Source organism: Phascolarctos cinereus, unplaced genomic scaffold (assembly GCF_003287225.1).
Source record: "Phascolarctos cinereus isolate Bilbo 61053 unplaced genomic scaffold, phaCin_HiC Scaffold_9;HRSCAF=440, whole genome shotgun sequence".
Lineage (NCBI taxonomy): Eukaryota > Metazoa > Chordata > Mammalia > Diprotodontia > Phascolarctidae > Phascolarctos > Phascolarctos cinereus.
In genome coordinates this window covers 210,787,894-210,805,357 of record NW_027556402.1, presented here as the reverse complement: position 1 = coordinate 210,805,357, position 17,464 = coordinate 210,787,894, and the positions used below count along the sequence as shown (strand labels likewise).

The window sequence follows — 17,464 nt, the reverse complement described above, 5'->3', positions numbered from 1 at the left end:
AAGCTTTGGTCAAATGGAGATAATGGTATTACTCTGTTTAGTTGGGTCAATGGAAGGATGTCAAAGTCCTTGGCCAAGTTCAAGTCTGGGCTCTTGCTCCAATTTTGACTTTGACCAAGTCACTTTCTGTCTTTCCTCATATGTATGTAACATGACTTTATTCTGTCCTGTTCTGTGAAGGAGTCATTGCTCTGGGATTACATTTTACTTAAAGACTCTCATGGTTTTGTCCTCACCTTCCTCCTTTCTGCTCTGCCCTCTTTGATGCTCTCCTGAGAGTTCTGTTAGGTCAGTGCCCACTCTCCGCTTTGTGCTGCCTCTGACAGGGCCTCTCTGTTGTATGGTATAGGATGTTTATCTTGTGCTTCGTAAACTTGCCAGTATATTTTCATAAAATGCTGTAATCTTATTCTTGAATGGTACCCTCAGAGGTCACCTATTACACAGTTTACTTAAATAGGAATCCTTTTTATATCCTATACATCCTAAACATCCCATACTGTCCTACATCCATTTAGCTTCTACTTGAAGACCTCCAGGGATAGGGAGTTCACTTCCTTGTGAAGCAGACTATGGGATAACTTCCATTATTAGAAAGTGCTTCTTTACATATCGCTGAAAACTGCCTTTTTTATAACGTCTATTTATCCTAACTCCTCTTCTAGAGACCAACAGAACAGTCTTGTCAGCCCCAAATTTTCTAAGCATAGGGAAAAAAATTTGGCGAGGTATTCAAGTGTTTACAAATAATTGTTCTCTTTTTCTTTTTTGAAAATATTGTTTGTCTTTGAATGAAAATATAAATACTAAAGTCTTAATGTTGTGAAAAACAAACTTCCTGTGCTCCACAAAGCACCTTCTTAAAGTCAGGGGAAGATGACCCCAAAATGGGCAGCATCCCAAATTGCCTGTCAGAAGAGCTGGTGCAGACCGCCCTGTACTGCCACCATCACCAGGGCCTAAAACCTGTGTGGGCGAGGGCAAGGCATACATATTGTCATTAGCTGCCAGCCTCTGAGAGCAGGCGGGCTTGAGAAGGGAGGGAGTTCTCTGCTTCCCCTCACTACTCACGTACTTGACCTTTTAGGGGGATGGGGGGAGAGGGATGTTGGCAGTATTGCTGATTCTCCATGAAGAAGCAGTCTCTTTTTTTGGTGCTGTGTCACTGTTGAATGGACGTAAAATCCTTTAGGAGAATAAGGGCAGGGAACAACTGCTGAAAACTGAGGAACCAACTGAAAAGCAAGGCTGGAGTTTTGCTCATGTGCTCAGTGCTTTCTAAAGCCTGCAGGTGCTTATGTGCACTCAGAGTCACAGCTGCAGCAGACTTCTCAGGATGCCAGCCAGCACAGTCATTAAAGAGGATGAAATGTCATTAGGTTGGCCTCAAAAACAGAGAAAGCAGCAGCTGACAAACAACACTCATTTGATCTCACGACTCCATCACTGTCATTAAATGGAGACCATCACACTGATGATAAGTAACCAACCTCCACGTGAATCTTTTGAAAGACAGTGATAACTTATATGAAAATTCTCTTGTGCCATACTGGAGACTGGGATTTAGGGTAAGGGAGGGAGCTCGGTAGTGTGCTTTGAACCCTGGAAGTATATAAAAATGCACCTTCTGTTTGTTTCTTAAACTATTCAGGGAGATGAAGAGGCCAGTCTTGGGCTGCCTGTCAGTCCCTTCATGGATCGCCACTGTCCACAGCTTGCAAAGCTGCAGGAATCTTTTATCTCTCACATAGTGGGGCCCCTGTGTAATTCCTACAACGCAGCAGGTTTGCTTCCTGGCCTGTGGGTCGAGGAAGAGTGTGAAGATGCTGCGAGTGAGGAGTTTTGTGAAGAACTGCAGTTGGAACAAGATGGAGCTCACACGACTGCTACTGCTACTATGGCTCCTGCTGCTTCCCTGCCTAGTGCTTGGCCAAGTAAGGTGCCACCCTTGTTGTGCCAGTGTGTGCAGGGCGTCACCAATGTAGCTTTTAGAAAGTTATTCTAGGTTGCCGGGCTCTTGTGTTTGTGTGTGAGTCATAGACAAACCTTTGTCATTATGATAAGATTTTAAAGCTGTATTTTGATTTTTACAGAGCCACAACGAAAAAAAAAGGTGAAGCACCGCAAGTTTTGCCAGCTAACGCAGCATCTGAATGAAAATCATCAGCTGTGGACGAGGCTGGTTGAGAGAGGCAGTGAGGACTCTGCTGCAGATGTCAAGGCGGGTGCGGAGGGCCACAGTCCACCTCCATCTCCAACCAAAGAACTCTAAGTCATGGAGGAAGCAGGTGAAGGAGAAATGCCGCCGCCACTATCAGCACCGCCACCTTCCTGTTCATCATTGCCATCGGCATCACCTCCACTATGCTGAGGTTGAGAAGAAGGGGGTACCGTTATTACCTTCCCTTGGGAGAATGGGTGAAGGAGCTATGCTTGAAGAGGACTCTACACCCTAGCCTCAGTTTCTTCACTGTGCCAACCCATCTTGTGGGAGGTGGGATGGCCTCCATACTGTGATAGGATCCTCGCTGCCCTAGCCGTGTCGCCGTTCTCGTGCATTTGACTGCATGGAACAGAAAGCTGGGTTTAAGCCTTCGTAAATCTCATGATTGTAAAGTCTCTGGAAGCCCTACTTTGTGGACAGATCTTTTGGTTCAAAGGCTACTTTGCTGAATCCAGAGCTTGTCCTTTCCACGTAGTTCCCTCAAGTTGAGAAGGAACTCTTCAGTTGCTATGGAGGCAGGACTTTTGGTTTGTGCAAGACTGGATGCACTCTATTCTGTTCTTACATCCTGATATCTCTTCGTGTCTAATGATGAAGATGGTGTTTGCAGTATAGCCAGTGGGAGGGTCTCCATGGTGTGTTCCGTGTTGCCCTCCCACCTCAGTTTCTCCATTTGAGGGCTGTGAGATATTCACATTGTATTCTGATTTTTAAAAACTATTCAGGTAGACCAAGGTGCATCGATTTCTGATGTCTCTGACTGTCATACATCGTTGTTGCAGTTTTACTGAAAGGATTCGGGTTTGTAGTGAGCATCAGATTTTGTCTTTTAAACTTAAGCCTTGATGCTCTGTGGTAGAATTTTTAATCTTTAAAGAGATTTTTTTAAACTCAGTACTGCTACATTTTTTCACTCTTACTCAGGATGAATATTTTTAAAGCATATCCCACTAAACCCATCAAACTCCAATCCCATCCCACTGTTGAGCCTGCGCTATAACCTTAGGAGTGTTATTCCTTCTGCATACATATGTTTTGAGACAGAGCAAAGCCAAAAAAGGGAAACTATCTCTTCCTCGTTCTTTTTGTTGAATTGAAACCCCTCTGATCCTTACAGCAGAATATAATGCAAACCATTCCTACAAAAATGTCATCAGCAGCCAAAGGAAAAATACTCCATGTTTTTGCATGCAGTAAATACAGAATTGGAACGGCTATCTTCAGAGTCAGAGTTCCCCTGGTCAGTGGCACTGACACACCCACGTCCCTCTGCCCCAGGTGCATTCTGGGCCATGTAAGAAGAGGTTAAGCCTAAGGTGACTACTGTGTATTTATTCCTATTGCCCAGTTGTTGGTTTAGTTTCAGGATTACCACACACACCTCACCTGTCTTTCTCTTGCTGCCTAAAATTATTTTTGCTGCCCATCTTACTTCCTAAAAGATGACAGTGGCGAAAATGGTTGCAGAACACATGCATGTGCAGCTTTTCTACAGCACTTGTGAGCTAGGATGGTCGCACATGGTGTGATTTTGTGTGGAGTGTGCAGGGAGAGCACTGAGAGCAGCCCATGCAGACTGATGCTGTGAAATAATCACTGACAGAGCTCAGTCTAGACTAGAGGCATCTGGCTGTGCTGGGAAAGCGCTCTGGTCTCTTGGAGGTTAAAGTAGGTATTCTCTTTGCAAGGCTGATGTGACTTGGAGATGCACAGCTGTCACCCCATCCGACTGGAATGTGCATCGCCATCTGCAAAAGACACTTTGGTGGGGTGGTCACACCTGAGCCTCCTGCTCCCAGCATGGTGACCTCATTTGTAATGCCCAGGGTTTTCACTGTCTGTCACACCCTCTCCACCATTTAGATGTGTTCACCCAGCTTACTGGTTTGCCTTTTGTGTGTTGAGTTTTTCACTAGAAGCCAGCCTCAGAGGAGCACCATTGCACGTCACACTTCTCTGCCAGGACAAAGCAGGCACTCACAGGGCCCTTTTCGGTTAAGATTTTGAAGGGGAGGCAGGGGGCATTTAATGTACAGCTTTCATTTAGCTTCTCAATAGAAGCGTGTTATTCTTTTTATTCTTTTAGAATATTCAGTTATTGGAATTTATTTTAAAATAATGGAATAATTTGACAATTGGCTGTTGATTTTTCAACATTAGAGCTTTTCAACTTTTTGTTCCTTGATTATGGCTTAAAAACAGGTGACTTCAGCCCGAAGAAACTTTACGAAGTATTTTTGTCCAATTTGTTACTTCCGTAATCATAAGGAACTGGTATGGTATATTAAATATTTTAAAGCTACTAATTGTCCCCCAGTGTAACTTCATTTTCTGCTGTGTAGGGGGGAGGGTGTGGGTCCATGCTAATGTCTCGTTGGGTACCTTTCTCAAAGGGTCTTGGCCCTCTGCTCATCCAGGGAAGTCTAGCATATTACTTTGTGAATCGCCATAGCTGCTCTAAGCTAATATAGTGGAATTAATAAATTAAATACAAAATCAGAATCCTAGAAGCTGAGGGAAGGCTTTGAGTTAGTCTAGACCAAACCTGTTCTGCAGTCTGAATCCCTTCTACAGACCATGGTTTGTCTGCTGCTGCACGCAGATCAGATAACCTGCCATCTGCCTAACAAGAACTGATTAAAAAACTGAGACTGCCCTCGCCAGACCAGGGCTCAAGCCCTGCTTCTCTCTTTGGTTCTCCTGAACCTCAGACTGACCTCAGTCTCTCACGTACTTATAGCAAATGACCTTCACTAGAAAGCAAATGTTTGCATGCTGTTGAGTCCATACATTGCCTAAGAATGGAGACTTCTTAGTGTATTCATTGGCTCATTCGACAGGTATCTACATATACACGTGTGTGTGTGTGTGTGTGTGTGTGTAAATACAGTGTTATACATGAAGGCTCACTAACATAATTTGGGACCATCTTTGAATCAGAGAACTTATCTAACTCCCTGACCAGTGGATGAAGAGCCAACCCCTTCTTCCAAGACTGCCCCTTCTGCTTTCAGAACGCTCTCATTGCTAATTCAGCATTGGACTCTGCCTTTAATCAGTCTTCACCTCATCTCCCCTTTGCTGCTGGCCTACTTCAGCCCATGACCCTCTTCTAACTGAGCTTCTAAACGATCTGAACTCCAGCTGAAGGCAGAGAGACAACCTTTCTCTTTTTGGACAGTAAAGACGTCTCATTCAAGTCATCTAAAACTGCATGTATTTTCAGCAGCTAGGACACATTTTCCCCTCACGTTGAAGTTAGCTACTAATTAGCGATTAGCTACTAATATCTTCACCCAAAAGCTGCAGTTCAAAGGGCAACAAAATTCTTGCCGACCCCGGAGGTCACCATCAACAGAAACTACAGTGAGACCAAGGCGTTAAAAACTGAGACATGGGGTCCAAATGATAGGAGCTAACAATTTCCTTGACCACTGGGAATGTTAACGGTCAGTTTGTACTTGAAGACACTGACCAACCACGAAAGCAACAAGACCAAGAAATTTTGTATCAATATAATCATCCCCTCTTACTTACATCTGAAAGTTTACATGTTGGAGCTTAGCATCATCCATGTAAACATGGGCATCTCTCATTGGCTTGAACTGAAAGCGTTTTGGTGGTGATCAGAGTGGGAGGTGTAGTCCCATGGCCTGCTGGTTGTTGATTGTGCCAGCCGTCCTGACCACAGCCCCTCCTGTTGAGAGACTTTAAATGGGCATAGCTCTCCTGGACAGCAGCTGTGTCTAGCTCCAGGGCTTAGTGTATGAATGAGCTTCATGCAGCTTGATGTCAAACATTTCTACCTTCTCATACTTGGGGTTCAGCAGCCAAGTTGTCTTCCCCTAAAACTTGACCACTCAGTGACCACACCTATTGTGATTTCCAGAGTTTGTTCCTGGGGCCCTTTCATCTGTCCCACTTTGGGGAAAGGGCTTTGCATAAATGTACTCAAGACAAGGAAGACTCAGGCCCAGCAACTTGAGCAGGACCACCCCTGTGCTTTAGACCGGAGGTGTTCCTTCGTGCCTAGGTTATGGCTTTGAGGCAAGTCCACTGGGGGGTGTTAGGGAGGGGAAGAAGGACCAAGTTTGTTTCTTCCAATGACATGCTGATAAGAGGGGAGGAAACTGCTCTGATGGCCTCTGCCTTCTTTCCATTCCCTAGTGTGGGAAGGGCACTGAATTTGTATTCAGAGTGCCTGGGTTTATCTCATTTGTAAAAGAAAAAGTCGAACCAGCTGACCTCTGAGGTCCCTTCCAACACTCAATCTATGAGGCATGCCCTGCTCAAGGGAGGATGTCCACCAGTTCCACAAAACAGGCCCTCCCCTCTGGCCACTGAAACGGATGGACTTTTTCCTTGCTGTCTGTTAGGAGAAAGATGCTTTTCCTTATCTCCTTCACTGGGACCACATGAAGCTTTGTCTACAGTCACCAAAACAGGTAGTTTTAAAGTCTACTGACGTCTTACAGGATGCCACATAACCAAGAGTACTGATGAGTTTTCTCCAGAGGGCAGAGTATTCTCACAAATGCTATAATTGTTACCACTGATGGTTGTAAACAACTGATGAATGAGAACACTAGGCAGAAAAGTGCCTGTGCGAACAAGGGAATCCTAAGAGACAAATCATTCTTTTATTTCATGAACAGAGGTGTCGTTATTTAACATTAACCTAACTGTTGCAGTTTGGAGGCAAAGAACAGCCTTAGCTGGACGAGGGCCTGACCTTCAAGCCAGGAAAGAGAAAGGCCAGGATTTGCTGAAGGAACCACATCCCACTCCCCACCAAACAGGCCCTTCAGAATCTTTTTTCCCCATTATTTATTTATTCTCTAACGTTGCTCCTGAAGAGAGAGGGCAGAGGATGGAAGTTCCCAGAAGATCAGGAATCTAGATTGAAAGGAGGGCTTTGGGGTACAACCGTATATTTGGAAAACCATGCTCTTGCATTTACACTTGCATCTCTCCATTTAGACTTTTGAAAATAGTTTCAAATAAAGTTATGATAATAGGACCATTGCTGAAATTTTAAGCAGGAAGCAGAATCCTTCATGGTCTGAATATACGAGTCCTCATAACAGCTGTCCTTTGGCTACCGTCTTTCTGCACAGAGGAGATACGGTAGTGGCTGCAATGTCATGCCTAATTTGGGTTTGAGATTTGTAACTACCTCAGGTGGAAAATGCAAATGGAATCGCTGAAGCAATGATGTAAAAAACAAAAACATCTCCATCCTAGCCAGCTGTTCTCCAAGACAATGTCTTCTTCCTAAATAGAAGGGGAGAAAAAAAATCAATCTTTCCCCAAGATCAAACAATTGATGCCTTTTTCCCACTCCCCCCCCCAAACACATGTTATTCATCTGGAAGTGTTGGGACAAAGAATTCAGTGATCCCAATTAATCAGTTAACATTTATTGAGCACCTACTCTGTGCCAGGCCCAGCTATTAAAGGAAGAAAGGTACTTTGGCAACAGTGGCACAGATACCGTGGCTAGACCTTTAAGCTCACTGCTCGGGGTCCTTAGAGGTGCTGAATGTTGACTGCAGGATTGCAGATACTTCTTAGTGCAGCCTGCCCAGAGCACAGAAGCAGCAAGAGAAAGCCCTGGGTCAGGGCTTTCTGTTTTATTGGGTGGCAGCACACTCCAGAGCTGCTCCATCACAGGGCATCTCCTCTGGGCTGTGTTTGTTCTGTGATAAAAGATAAACCTATTTCCATGTCAAGGACCAAATGGACAATCCCTTTAAACAGATCATAAGGCTATAATTTATCGCTCATTTGTTTTCTAGCAGTGAAGCTAGTTCAGGTGACATGGTGAAGAGAATGTAGGATGGGAGTCTAATTCTGCTGCCCATTTATTGTGTGACCTTGGGTAGGTCTTGCCGTCTCTGGGACTCAGTTTCCCTAATTGTTAAACGATGATCTTTGATCAGTCCTCTTTCTTCTTGACCCAACACTGTTGATCACCCTCTTGTCCTTGATCCTCTCTTCTCTCTAGGTTTTCAGGACACCCCTCTCTCCTGATTCTCTTCCTACCTGTCTGACCACTCCTGCTATGTTTCCTTTGCTGGATCCTCCTTCAGCTCACACCCTCTAAGCACGGGTGTGTCCCTCAGAGCTCTGTCCTGGATCCCCTTCTCTTTTCTCTTCATACTACTTAGCTTGGTGACTTCGCCAGCTCCCATGGATTTAATTATCATCTCTATGCTGACGATTCTCAAATCTCCCTTTCCTGCCCCAGTCTTTCTGCTGACCTCTAATCTTGTATCTCCAACCGCCTTTCAGACATCTCGAACCGGATGGCCAGTAGATGTCTTAAACTCAATATACCTAAAACTGAACTCATTATTTCCCGCCCAGCCCTTCGTCCCTTCTGTCTTTCTTATTACTACAGAGGCAACACCATCCTCCCAGTCCCTCAGGCTCACACCCTAGGAGTCATCCTTGTCAGGCTTGTCAATCTCACCTTTGTAGAATCTCTTGAATCTCTGCTCCTCCTCTCCTCTGACACCGCCCCCACACCTCACAGCTGACCTACTGCAGCAACCTGCTGCTGGATCTGCTGCCTCAACTCTCTCCAATCCATCTACAGTCTAGTCTGGCCGTGTCACCCCCCCGTTCAGTAAGGTCCACTGGCTCCCTGTCATCTCCCAGACCGAATACGAAATGCTCCTTTTGGTGTTCAGAGCCCTTCATAACCTAGTCCCCTCCAACTTTTCCAGTCTTCCTACACCTTCCTCCTCATCCTGTACTCTTCCATCCAGTGGCACTGGCCACTTACTGTTTCATGAACAAGATGTGCCCTCTCTCTGGCTTTCCCCCCTACCTGGAATGGTCTTCCTCCTAATCTCTGACTGTTAACTTCTCTGGCTTCCTTTAAGTAAGTCCCAGCTAAAATCCTACTTTTTACAGGAAGCTGTTCCCAGTCCCTTTTAATTCCAGTGCCTTCTGTCTGTTATTTCCTATTTATCCTTTATGTAGCTTGCTCCACGTGCACACGCATGTGTATGTGCGTGTGTGCGGGTCTATGTGTTGTCTCACCCATCAGACTGTAAGCTCCCTAAGGATTGTCTTTTGCCGCTTTTTGCACCCCCAGTGCGTAGCACAATGCCTGATGCATAAAGGAACTTAACAAAAGTTTATTGATTGATTGATGATCTCCGCAGTCCTCGAAGTTCTTACTTGGGCTGCTCTGCAGCTGGGACCAGGGAGATCTGAGTTCAAATCCTGCCTCAGGCACTTACTAGCTGTCACTTTATTCTCCATCTCAGTTTTTACATCTGTAAGATGGGGGTGACGATAATAATAATGCCTGTCTCCCAGGGTTGTTGTGAGAACAAAATGAGATGTTTGTAAAGTGATTTATAAACCTTAAAGTGCTCTATAAATGCCAGCGATGATGAAGATGTGACTGGATTACTAAGAACAACATTTACCACCATTAATATGACAGTACCAATTTCTTGAGTGCATTAGAGACTAACAAAGCTTTCTTTACAGTAACTGTGAGGGAAGGAGGAGTATGGTCATGTGTGTTCTGAAAACCAGCTTAATTACATTTTTAAAATGATTAAGTTTATCATTACTCTGGCCAGCTTCTTGGCCATTCACAAAGACCCTCTCCCAGGAAGCGGCTGGGTGTGGCTTTTTCGTGGGGAAAGTCAGCAGTGAAGCTTCTTGCTACAGGCCAGCTAAGGGTCCCAGAGATCCTCACACCCAGGCAGACCTTACCTAGTGAGAAAGGAATCAGGGCTTCTTTCTTAACAAACTGTCCGTGGCTGTCTAGAAATCGCTCTGGATAAAATACTTCTGGGTCTTTCCAGTACTTTTTGTCAAAGTGAACGGAATAAAGATTTGTAATGACAGTGGTTCCCCGAGGAATAGAATAACCATGTACAACCGTATCTTGAGAAGTTGCATGGAAAATACCCAGTGGGACTACATTACAGAACCGCAAAACTTCATGCAAAACTGCCTCAGTAAAGGGCATCTGGGATTTGTCCTCCAAAGAAGGCGTCCTATTGGGACCCACAACTAAATCAATCTCTTTGTGAACTTGCCCTGTAGAAAAAAAGGGTGCAACTTATTAGGCAATTATTAAAGTCATTAATTTTTACATCATATGAAGCCCTTTGTAACCTGAGATTGAAGATACCACCGGACAGCCCTGAGAAAATTCTAATTAAGTAGATTTCAGGCTGATGCTCCCAGATAGATTCTTCTCCCTTTTCCCCCCCTATCTATTAAAAAGGGATATTGGAACAGATTTGATCTCCAGCTGCAACAGTCATGCTGACAATAAGCACAATTAAAATGTACTCCTTAGAACTGACAGCGCTCCCAGGTGGTATCCTGGGCAGCCATCTTTCTTTCTTTCTCTCTCTCTCTTTCTTCCTAATTGGGGTTAAGTGACTTGCCCAGGGTCACACAACTAGTAACTGTCAAGTGTTTGGTCCGAGTCTGGATTGGAAATTGGGTCTTCCTGACTCCACAGCCAGTGCTCTATCCCGGGGCAACCATTTTCCCTAGTAAAGTCTGGTACACACAAATAAAACTTTGTTAAATTTTAGAACAGGAACAGATCCTGAAGGGTAAATGTTATATTCTGGGAGAAAAAAGAATATCATACTGTGTGTCTTCCTCAGTTAGGACCGAATTTAGTCTTTACTTAGAGAAACAGCTCAGAATGCGGATCACAGATTGAAGGGTTAGACATGAAAGGGGCCTCAGAAACTGTCTATTCCAACTCCCTCATTTGACAGTTGAGGAAATGGGTCCAAAGAGATTAAATGACTCACCCAAGGTCACACAGGGAGGTAGTAAGCATGTGAGTCCAAATCAAGTGCCCTTTCCTTGGCAGAAGAGCTCTCCTCCACTCCTGCCTCCATAAAAGTGGTCCCAAAGTTCAAAGAGATTTCTCACCTTGAATGTTAGGATAAAGGCCCATAAAAAGAACTGCCCATCTTAGTACATTGGTGGTGGTTTCTGTTCCAGCGATGATGAGCTCCCCCACAGAGAAAATCAGGTTTTCCTTAGAATATGTGGAGCCTGGGTCATTTCTCCCTTTATCCATCTCATCTAAATATGCATCTACAAAATGCTGAGGTGACTGTGGTTTCCTATTGGCAGACACCTTTTCGATAATTCTGGAGAGGAAATCGTAGACCACAGCTGCATTCTTAAAAAGTTGTTGGTGTTTCCCAAAGGGGAAGATGCCAATCCAGGGGAAAGAATTATACAAGAAGACAGAGGCACTGGCAGCCAACTCCACATTCTCACTAAAGATATCAATCATGTGCTGAAATTCTGTGTCTTCATAGGAAAAACGTTGTCCAAAAATAATCATGTTGGTGATGTTTGAAACAGCGTTTGTTATCAACTGCTTAGGGTCAAAGGGTTTCCCTTTATATGTGTCAACAGCATCAATGAAGCACTTGGCTTCTTTGGTGATTTTGGATTCAAAGGATTTCTGACCAGAGCCAAAAGAGCGGAAGCTGTTCACGGCCAGCCTTCGGTGGTCTATCCAGCCCCGGCCATAGGTGGCATTGAGCAAACCTACAGGAAAGATTGGGCCAGTTATCCCCTTCGCCCTCTTATCCAGATCCAACTCAGACTCTATCCATTGTGTGCACACAGACCATGTCTGAATCTAGATCCTCAGTGCTCCAGACCCAGTGGAGACGGAACATTCCCTCCAACAGGAAGCTCAGTGAATCCAAGACTAAAATCATCATTTCTCTTCCAAACCTACCTCTTCCTCTGGCTGCTCCAGTTCTGAGGTTCCTCCACCAGCCTCACAGTCACTCAGGCTCAAAGCTTCATTGACCTCTTTGATGCTTTCCCTACAACCACCATATTAATCAGCCGCCAGGCTGTTGATAACCACCTCCACAACACACTCAGTGTCTATTCTCTCTTGTCTTCTGACTGCCACCACAAGCCCTCATGTGTCCCTACCTGCTCTCTCTGATCCTTCATCTTTCAGACTGTGCTCTGGCTATATATATAACCTCCCAAAGCCCAGCTCTGATCACATCACTCTTTGTTCATGCACATACACTGGTTTTTGCCTAGTAAATAAAGGCCTGGCATTTATGGTACTTCCCAGTGTGGCTCCAGTCTACCCATAACTCATTCCATGCCCTTTCATAAACTCAACCAGGCCTAGAATCATGCTCTACTTTCATTCTGACCTCTCCCATCTTTCCATATTTGCAGATACTGTCTCCATTGCACCCAATGGATTCCCACCTCTGCTTCCAGAACTCCTTCCTTTTTTTCAAGGCCCAGCTGATGTGCCACTTCCTCTAGGAAGCCTCTTCTGATTCCCCGAAGCAGTTGTTCCCTAATCAAATTCTTAAAATACTTCTTTTTTTTACTTCCTGTCCTATCTGTATGATGTTATTTGCATACATGTCATTTCCTCTGTTAGAAGAGAAAATGTTCCAGAAGGACATGGCCCATGGTCTTTTCATCATATTAAGGGGCTTAATAAATATTTGTTGAACTGAATTAAATCATGTTTTCCTTTAATAAGCTGGGATGTTCTAAGATGAAAAATGGATAATAATTCTAATACCCACTTAGGGTTTAAACGCTTCTTGAGGATTATGAAGAACTTGATCTATATCATGTCTTCTCCTACTGACAATAACCCCGTCAAGAAGGTTGTATAAATATTGTTTCCATTTCCCACACAAGAAACTACAGCTCAGAAAGGGTGCCCAAGGTGAGAGAGGGAGGAAAAAAAATTATAAAGTACCCACACAGGTCCTGCGTTAAGCCCTTCTCCAAATACTATCTCATTTGCCCAAGTCTGCATGTGCAGGGTATCTTGGGTTTTGTTTGACAGAGATTGTGTTTTCTCAAACTGAGTGATGGCTGAAATCGGCTTAAGGTATTTTAATAAGGCCCTAATAGTTGAAAACACACGCACCTCCCATTTTGGTCAACTTCTTGAACAAAGGGAGAGCAGGTCTATCAGCAAAAATTTCACCTTGATGAACGAGACATTCTTTTACCACATCATAGCCATTCAGGACCACGGCGAACAAACCTCCAAGATCTAAAGTGAAAATCTTTGGAAAGAGAAAAAGAAGAAAAAAGCAGAATTTAAATGACACATCTGGGGAAAGATCATTAAGGAAATCTCTCTTCCTTTCCAAGCCTTATCAGAGTCTAAGTCACTATTCGGAGGTACATCAGGTGTCTTTCCAAACCTCCATAAGTGACCAACAAGTATTAATAGAAGTGGGTGAGGTGTCAGGAGGACCACAGAAGCTTCCTCTCTGCTGGGGCCCTGCCCCAAGCTCAGCCTCCTCACTGGCTCTGTGCCTGGAGCAGCACCTGGCTCCGTGGGCAGAAGGGGGGACCGCAAGGTGAAGAGGCAGGAGATGTGGGTGGCATCAAGTTGGGGTGCTACGTCTGACTGGGGGGACCTCACACAAGTCACTCAGACCAAATGCTGAGTCTAGTTTCTCCTCTGTAAAATGGGAGTGGAGGGAGTTGGGACACATGTCAGAAGTCCATTCCAGCCCCAGCAAGGTCTGTGTCAGTGAGAGGCGCCTCACTTGTTATTCTACCCCGTGGGAGGGGAAATTCTGAGATCCCTTCTTATTTCTCCTTTCCACAAAGAGCTAAGCATTGTTTTACTAATGACCTGTTTGCATGGATTTTTATTTATTTTAGTTATCATTATTTCATCATTACCTATTTACTAATGTACCTGAGTGTACAGGTTTCACACCCACTCTTAATAATAATTCCCCTTTATACACAGTGCCTCAGTTCACTTTCTTCACAACAGTCCTAAGAAACATCCGGTGGTAAAACATCAGGTGCTTTCATAGAAGACACTGGCTCAGAAAGAAGCGACGGAAGTTGGTGGCAGGGTCTGCCCCTGAAGCCAGGCTCCAACTCCTCCTCCAATGACTGCTCTTCCCACTGTCCCATTCCTGCTGGGTCTAGCAAAACTTGCTACCTCTATCAATAGCGGTAGCTATCCTTGTTAAGTATTTAAAGGCCTTTCATTTATAAGCCTCTTGAATTATAAGTGTGATTTTTAACTGTGTAATCAATTTTGATTTAACTACAACCCATCAATAATACTATCTTCTAATTCCACTCTATACTATCAAGAAAGCCACACCCCTCCGGCTGACTGGACTTTCTTGGGTCGTCAACACACTACCCAGTAATAGGCAGTATGACACGGTGAGAAGGAAGCCACCCTACTTGCCAAACAGAAATCCTTGTGTGTTACAGCCTTTCCCTTCTATAGCTGTCCCTCCCAACCAAGGTTTGCACACAGGGTGTACCAGGCCCACCCTCTGTGCTGTCAACACGGTAAATCTCGGCTAATTAGAGACTCTGTTATCAATTAGTATCTAAATCATGTCATGTCATGCCATACTCTTAGATTCCAAGAATGTAAGAGCAAAGGTTCTATCCTCTCTGCTTGTGTGGCTTCAAGATTTCAGAAACGCTTTAAATTTGACTGTTTTATAGTTTTCAAAGCACTTTTGCATCTCCTGTGGTCCTCAAAATTAACTGTGCGGTAGGAAATACCAGAAATATGATCATTTATGGGAGGAAATTGATGCTTGGGGAAGTTAAGCAGCTTGGAAAGTCACTTTACCACGGACTGGAGTGGGGAGAGACTAGGCAGGCAAACAAACCTGCATCTATTACAACAGCGTAGGCGTGAGGTGACGGGGCTTACACCAGAGTGCAGAGCCCTAGGACCACGGCCTTGAGCCCGGATTTGGAGGCCAGTGACCTCTTCCACAGATACTCTACTTCTCTAAAAAACCAACCACTTCCCTGTCCTGCATAGATTTGCTAGGTAAGGAGTTCCTCTACAGGTGAAGGCATCTTATGATGGCAGTCAAGTCTCTGGGCTAGAAATACCCAAAGAAAACAGCCAATGACTATGTGGTGGTGTTTCAATAAGGGTGCATGACATCCTATTTGATGTTGGACCTGGAAAGGATTTCAGAGACCATCTGTTTATTCCAATTTCCAGATGTTGCAGATTTGGAAATTAAGGCCCAGAGAGTGGACAGCAGGCCCTCGCGCAAAGGTCACACAGGGAGCAGAGCCTGGGCCTGAATATAAATAAATACAAGACAATTTCCACTAGATCACACTGTCTTCTTTAGTTACACCACCACTCTGCCTCTAATGGGATTTTCCAGAACATGAAAGTAGAGGTTCCTTCATTTTGGTTTCATATAAAAATTGATGCCTGTGGAAAATCCACATCCAAATCATCCCCTCAAGCCACTACGTAGGGCCTTGCTGACCTCCAGTCTCCTATCCCCAACCGCCTTTCAGACATTGTCAACTGGATGTCCTGGAGACAACTGAAACTCAATGGGTCCAAAACCCAACTCACTGTCTTTCCCACTAAACACTCCCCACCTCCTTGCTTCCCCAGGAACAGCAGTAACCACCATTCATGTCTCCATCCATCATAGAGGGAAGCCACCGTGGAGGAGAGAGGACCTGGCCACCAGCCTCTGCAGGAGCTGCAGCCTCAGCTACTGAGCCCCCCCCCTAAAAAGAAAGAGCTACCCACCAAAACCCTTGGCACTGCTGAATGGTTCAGCATCAGAAATGGATACGGCTTTAACATTGGAAGGGACATTAAAGATGCATTACTGTCAGCTTTACCTGCATGGTGTGGGCCACTGGACTCTGGCATCCAACTCACAGCTGAAACTTCCTATATACTACGTTGTCTGTACCTCCCTCTCCCTTAGAATGTGGTCAGGTAACACTGTGTCTTCCATTTGTAGTCCCAGTACTTAGAATAATGATTTACCTGAAGTAAAGGCTTAATAATAAATCCCTTCCTCCTTCCCTTTTTTTGCTCCCTCCTTTTTTTCCCTCTTTCCTTTCCCTCCCTCCCCTCCATCCATTCATTCCTTCCAATTACAGGTTTCAAATAACAAGGTTATTCGTTGACTCTCTCAGCTATAAGTGAACTCTCCCTTCCCAAATTTCTCCCACCACCTAAGTATTTGTATCTCCCTTTATTCAATAACTATAGTGAACATTTTTACTACAAATGGGGTCATGAAGAGGGCGGCACACAAACAATACAAAAGTAAAATGGGACCTCTTTTGGAGTTTTCTTGGCAGAGATACTGGAGTGGTTTGCCATTTCCTTCTTCAGCTCATTTTATGGATGAGGAAATTGAAGCAGACAGGGCTAAGTGACTTGCCCAGGGTCACACAGCTAGTTAAGTGTCTCAGGCTGTATTTGAACTGGGTCTTCCTGACTCCAGGCCCCTATCCACTCTGAATCATATTTTTCAATGTATAAATACTATGTATAACTGATTAGAGTTACAAAGAGAACTAGAAAGTTGGAAGGAAAGAAAGAAAAGAAGGAAAGAAAGAAGGAAAAAAAGAATAGAAGAAAGGAAGAAAGAAGGACCAGGGACCCCAGGTGAAGACCCGGCCTGGACGTTCTGAGGTAATCACTTCAGCTCAAAGCCTGCACTGGAATGACAACAAATGTCAAATTAACGATTAACTCCGGGCAGGTCAGCGGAGGCCACGGCGTCCTAAGTCCAGGCGGGGCGGCCCGGAGGGCGCCTCTCTTGGGGATGACCAGCCAGGGTCCGACCACCCATTTTTTGGGAGGGGGGAGGTAAAAGGGGGGAAGAGAGTTGACTGCAGGGGGAAAAGGGGATGACCACGGCAGGTGGACACTAGGAGAGGGGGTAACCGGTCACCAGGAGGAGAGGACGTGATGGCTGCAGGGTGGACACCGGGAGAGAGCAGGGGCCGCCTGCAAGGGTGCGCTGGGGCCTCGGCGAGCCTCCGCCTCCAGCGTCGGGCCCTGCGGTCAGGCAGGCCTGGCGGCGGTGCCTGGGCCCGGCGCGGGGGCAGTACCTGGCCGTGCACGTGGCTCTGCTGCTCCATGTAGACGTGCGGCAGCTGCGCAGAGACGGCGAGGGAGAAGATGTTGCCCAGGAGCGGCAGCCCCGCGGGGCCCGGGGGTAAGCTGGCCGGCCGCTTGGGCCGGAGCAGCAGCAGGAGGAGAAGGACGAGGAGGAGGAAGCCGCCGAGCGCAGCCGCCCCCGGTACCCCGGGCGTCCCCGCGCTCCCGGAGCCCCCGGCACTCCCGCTGAAGACCCACATGGCCCGAGCTCTGCAACATTCTCACCACACCCCCCTCCGGGGCGGAGCACGCCCCGCGCCCCACTCCTATTGGCCGCC

At 45.6% G+C, this 17,464-nt stretch overlaps 2 protein-coding genes across 3 annotated transcripts in view; one reads left to right on the top strand and one right to left on the bottom strand.

Annotated features, from left to right (window-relative positions):
* The window catches only part of PDE3B (phosphodiesterase 3B), a 160,402-nt gene extending 155,876 nt beyond the window's left edge, over nucleotides 1–4,526 (top strand). For both annotated transcript variants that reach the window (XM_078148502.1, XM_021005329.2), the window contains 2 exons: nucleotides 1,652–1,934; nucleotides 2,094–4,526. In XM_078148502.1, coding sequence (XP_078004628.1) covers nucleotides 1,652–1,934; nucleotides 2,094–2,272 — 462 coding nt within the window. In that variant the 3' untranslated portion in view covers nucleotides 2,273–4,526. The remainder of the gene's footprint in view (nucleotides 1–1,651; nucleotides 1,935–2,093) is intronic.
* Nucleotides 4,527–6,842: 2,316 nt separating this feature from the next.
* Nucleotides 6,843–17,424, bottom strand: CYP2R1 (cytochrome P450 family 2 subfamily R member 1). Its single transcript, XM_021005331.2, has 5 exons — nucleotides 17,138–17,424; nucleotides 13,170–13,311; nucleotides 11,156–11,788; nucleotides 9,965–10,294; nucleotides 6,843–7,498 (listed from the first exon to the last, which is right to left on the bottom strand). The coding sequence occupies exons 1-5, from the start codon at nucleotides 17,384–17,386 to the stop codon at nucleotides 7,323–7,325; spliced, it is 1,530 nt and encodes a 509-aa protein (XP_020860990.1). The 5' UTR covers nucleotides 17,387–17,424; the 3' UTR covers nucleotides 6,843–7,322.
* Nucleotides 17,425–17,464: the final 40 nt, after the last annotated feature.

Excerpts from the sequence above, each read along its gene's own strand:
- CYP2R1 (XM_021005331.2), bottom strand. The coding sequence starts at position 17,386 with ATGTGGGTCTTCAGCGGGAGTGCCGGGGGCTCCGGGAGCGCGGGGACG. Across the intron at positions 13,312-17,137 it reads AGAGCCACGTGCACGGCCAG|ATTTTCACTTTAGATCTTGG; the intron begins GTACTGCCCCCG and ends CTCTTTCCAAAG. Across the intron at positions 10,295-11,155 it reads CCTTTATCCTAACATTCAAG|GGCAAGTTCACAAAGAGATT; the intron begins GTGAGAAATCTC and ends TTTTTTCTACAG.